Source organism: Oncorhynchus gorbuscha, unplaced genomic scaffold (assembly GCF_021184085.1).
Source record: "Oncorhynchus gorbuscha isolate QuinsamMale2020 ecotype Even-year unplaced genomic scaffold, OgorEven_v1.0 Un_scaffold_7485, whole genome shotgun sequence".
Classification (NCBI taxonomy): domain Eukaryota; kingdom Metazoa; phylum Chordata; class Actinopteri; order Salmoniformes; family Salmonidae; genus Oncorhynchus; species Oncorhynchus gorbuscha.
In genome coordinates, this window is record NW_025750863.1 from 1 (window position 1) to 4198 (window position 4198).

The 4198-nt window shown below is 46.4% G+C and overlaps 1 protein-coding gene across 1 annotated transcript; it reads right to left on the reverse strand.

Moving 5' to 3' along the window:
* Positions 1-3174: 3174 nt before the first annotated feature.
* LOC124029736 (putative protein TPRXL) lies at positions 3175-3759 on the reverse strand. The gene has a single exon (XM_046341341.1). The coding sequence runs from the start codon at positions 3757-3759 to the stop codon at positions 3175-3177; it is 585 nt and encodes a 194-aa protein (XP_046197297.1).
* Between the last annotated feature and the right edge of the window lie 439 nt (positions 3760-4198).

Below are 4198 nucleotides of genomic sequence, written 5' to 3' on the forward strand. Positions count from 1 at the left end.
CAACAGGACAGTTACCATGGAAACAACACCTGGAACAAGCAGCTACAGTTTTTACCAAACATTTCTCATTTTCTGTATTTGATTGAACACATTTGGGGAGATGTAGAATAGATTCCACACAAATGGGATTCTCAGGCCATCGTTTTTACACTGAACTGTATAATGACATCAGGCACTGAGAACAATGTCATTGTACAGCCTGGTATTGTATTTTAACCGAAATATATTTTTGTAATATTTTTTGGCAGTTGGTATCTTGTGGAAAAACAAGTATTTTCAAGTGCTCTATTCCATTGTATGTTTTAAATGAATTAAAGTGCATTACCAAACCTGTTGGACAGTGAAATGTTTATTGATCTGGGTGAAGATCGTATCATGCTGCATTACCAGACCTGTTGAACAGTGAAATGTTTATTGATCTGGGTGAAGATCGTATCATGCTGCATTACCAAACCTGTTGGACAGTGAAATGTTTATTGATCTGGGTGAAGATCGTATCATGCTGCATTACCAGACCTGTTGAACAGTGAAATGTTTATTGATCTGGGTGAAGATCGTATCATGCTGCATTACCAGACCTGTTGAACAGTGAAATGTTTATTGATCTGGGTGAAGATCGTATCATGCTGCATTACCAGACCTGTTCAACAGTGAAATGTTTATTGATCTGGGTGAAGATCGTATCATGCTGCATTACCAGACCTGTTGAACAGTGAAATGTTTATTGATCTGGGTGAAGATCGTATCATGCTGCATTACCAGACCTGTTGAACAGTGAAATGTTTATTGATCTGGGTGAAGATCGTATCATGCTGCATTACCAGACCTGTTGAACAGTGAAATGTTTATTGATCTGGGTGAAGATCGTATCATGCTGCATTACCAAACCTGTTGGACAGTGAAATGTTTATTGATCTGGGTGAAGATCGTATCATGCTGCATTACCAGACCTGTTGAACAGTGAAATGTTTATTGATCTGGGTGAAGATCGTATCATGCTGCATTACCAGACCTGTTGAACAGTGAAATGTTTATTGATCTGGGTGAAGATCGTATCATGCTGCATTACCAGACCTGTTGAACAGTGAAATGTTTATTGATCTGGGTGAAGATCGTATCATGCTGCATTACCAGACCTGTTGAACAGTGAAATGTTTATTGATCTGGGTGAAGATCGTATCATGCTGCATTACCAGACCTGTTGAACAGTGAAATGTTTATTGATCTGGGTGAAGATCGTATCGTGGCTGTTAAGTCAAATGTCCACAAGGCTTCAGGTAAATATGTTTACATTGTATTTATTTAGGATGGGAAAAGGGCTAGAATTGATGACGAGAGATTTTTATAAAAGCATTATGCAAGTGACACAGTGATCTGAACAAGAGGGACTAGGGAACCTTAATTAAATAGACCAGTCTTTACCCAACACAGAGGGGCCAGGGAACCTTAATTAAATAGACCAGTCTTTACCCAACACAGAGGGGCCAGGGAACCTTAATTAAATAGACCAGTCTTTACCCAACACAGAGGGGCCAGGGAACCTTAATTAAATAGACCAGTCTTTACCCAACACAGAGGGGCCAGGGAACCTTAATTAAATAGACCAGTCTTTACCCAACACAGAGGGGCCAGGGAACCTTAATTAAATAGACCAGTCTTTACCCAACACAGAGGGGCCAGGGAACCTTAATTAAATAGACCAGTCCTTACCCAACACAGAGGGGCCAGGGAACCTTAATTAAATAGACCAGTCTTTACCCAACACAGAGGGGCCAGGGAACCTTAATTAAATAGACCAGTCTTTACCCAACACAGAGGGGCCAGGGAACCTTAATTAAATAGACCAGTCTTTACCCAACACAGAGGGGCCAGGGAACCTTAATTAAATAGACCAGTCTTTACCCAACACAGAGGGGCCAGGGAACCTTAATTAAATAGACCAGTCTTTACCCAACACAGAGGGGCCAGGGAACCTTAATTAAATAGACCAGTCTTTTACACACACAGAGGGGCCAGGGAACCTTAATTAAATAGACCAGTCTTTACCCAACACAGAGGGGCCAGGGAACCTTAATTAAATAGACCAGTCTTTACCCAACACAGAGGGTCCAGGGAACCTTAATTAAATAGACCAGTCTTTACCCAACACAGAGGGGCCAGGGAACCTTAATTAAATAGACCAGTCCTTACCCAACACAGAGGCCCAGGGAACCTTAATTAAATAGACCAGTCCTTACCCAACACAGAGGGGCCAGGGAACCTTAATTAAATAGACCAGTCCTTACCCAACACAGAGGGACCAGGGAACCTTAAATAGCCCTTGTGATGAGGTGTTTTGTATGGCTGGTGATGAGGTGTTTTGCATGGCTGGTGATGTGTTTTGTATGGCTGGTGATGAGGTGTTTTGCATAGCTGGTGATGAGGTGTTTTGTATGGCTGGTGATGGGGTGTTTTGTATGGCTGGTGATGTGTTTTGTATGGCTGGTGATGAGGTGTTTTGTATGGCTGGTGATGAGGTGTTTTGTATGGCTGGTGATGAGGTGTTTTGCATGGCTGGTGATGAGGTGTTTTGTATGGCTGGTGCTGAGGTGTTTTGTATGGCTGGTGATGAGGTGTTTTGTATGGCTGGTGATGAGGCGTTTTGTATGGCTGGTGATGAGGTGTTTTGTATGGCTGGTGATGAGGTGTTTTGTATGGCTGGTGATGAGGCGTTTTGTATGGCTGGTGCTGAGGTGTTTTGTATGGCTGGTGATGAGGTGTTTTGTATGGCTGGTGATGAGGTGTTTTGTATGGCTCGTGCTGAGGTGTTTTGTATGGCTGGTGATGAGGTGTTTTGTATGGCTGGTGATGAGGTGTTTTGTATGGCTGGTGATGAGGCGTTTTGCTCAGAAAAGCAACAAGGAAAGGAAACAGGACATCAGCTCCACAACAGGAAGTTTGGCCCGTATGGCAACATTTATTAAAGAGTAAAATTGGTTGACAACACATGACCATGTTTTAGATTTGTATAAACTTTATTGAAAATGTACTTGAACAGAGAGAAAACATCCTCAGATGAGTTGTCAGTCCTAGAAGACAGCGTCCCTTGGTGCTGGGTGAGTATGTATGCTGACAGTTGGAGCCATGGATGTGGAGGGGGTCAGCGGTTCTGTCCTTCGTGTGGTTGTGTGTGTCTCAGGCCCTGCTGTCGTTGCTCATCTCAGGAACAGGGCTGGCTACTGCTCCCTCACACACCAGGGAGTCAGCCTCAGCAGGGGAAGCCATGTTTAGAGCTCTGTCCCTGGAGTGATCTGGCCTGCTCTGGCCCTTGTCCTCTGGGTCTCCCTGGTCCAGGTCTTCATCCTCCCCATCCTGCTGCTGCTGGCTGGGGAAGAGGTGTGAGGAGGACCTGGTGGAGGGTCCGTCTGCTGACTGGGTGGCCATTTCCTGGGACTGGGAGGTAGATGGTCTGTCTGCTGACTGGGTGGCCATCTCCTGGGACTGGGAGGTAGATGGTCTGTCTGCTGACTGGGTGGCCATCTCCTGGGACTGGAAGGTAGAGGGTCCGTCTGCTGACTGGCTGGCCATCTCCTGGGACTGGGAGGTAGATGGTCCGTCTGCTGACTGGCTGGCCATCTCCTGGGACTGGGAGGTAGATGGTCTGTCTGCTGACTGGGTGGCCATCTCCTGGGACTGGGAGGTAGAGGGTCCGTCTGCTGACTGGGTGGCCATCTCCTGGGACTGGGAGGTAGAGGGTCCGTCTGCTGACTGGGTGGCCATCTCCTGGGACTGGGAGGTACAGGGTCCGTCTGCTGACTGGCTGGAGGCCATCTCCTGGGACTGGGAGGTAGATGGTCCGTCTGCTGACTGGGTGGCCATCTCCTGGGACTGGGAGGTAGAGGGTCCGTCTGCTGACTGGGTGGCCATCTCCTGGGACTGGGAGGTAGATGGTCTGTCTGCTGACTGGCTGGAGGCCATCTCCTGGGAACCATCTGAGAGGGAGGGAGACACTTTATTGTCCTCTCCATCAAGGGTAAAATGGAAATGTATGGATTGGATTGTCAACAATGCAGCACATGAAGTTAGTCAGTGTGATTGACAGGGTCAGCGCATCACTGATCTACATATCATCTCGCATCCCAAATAGATTAGTGATTGATCAGGCCGATCCTCACCAACAAGCTCAAAGTCACGGAGGTTTTTATGTTTTGGACTGTAC

Bases quoted from the DNA above. Each gene is read 5' to 3' on its own strand.
- LOC124029736 (XM_046341341.1), bottom strand. From the start codon at position 3,759: ATGGCCACCCAGTCAGCAGACGGACCCTCTACCTCCCAGTCCCAGGAG.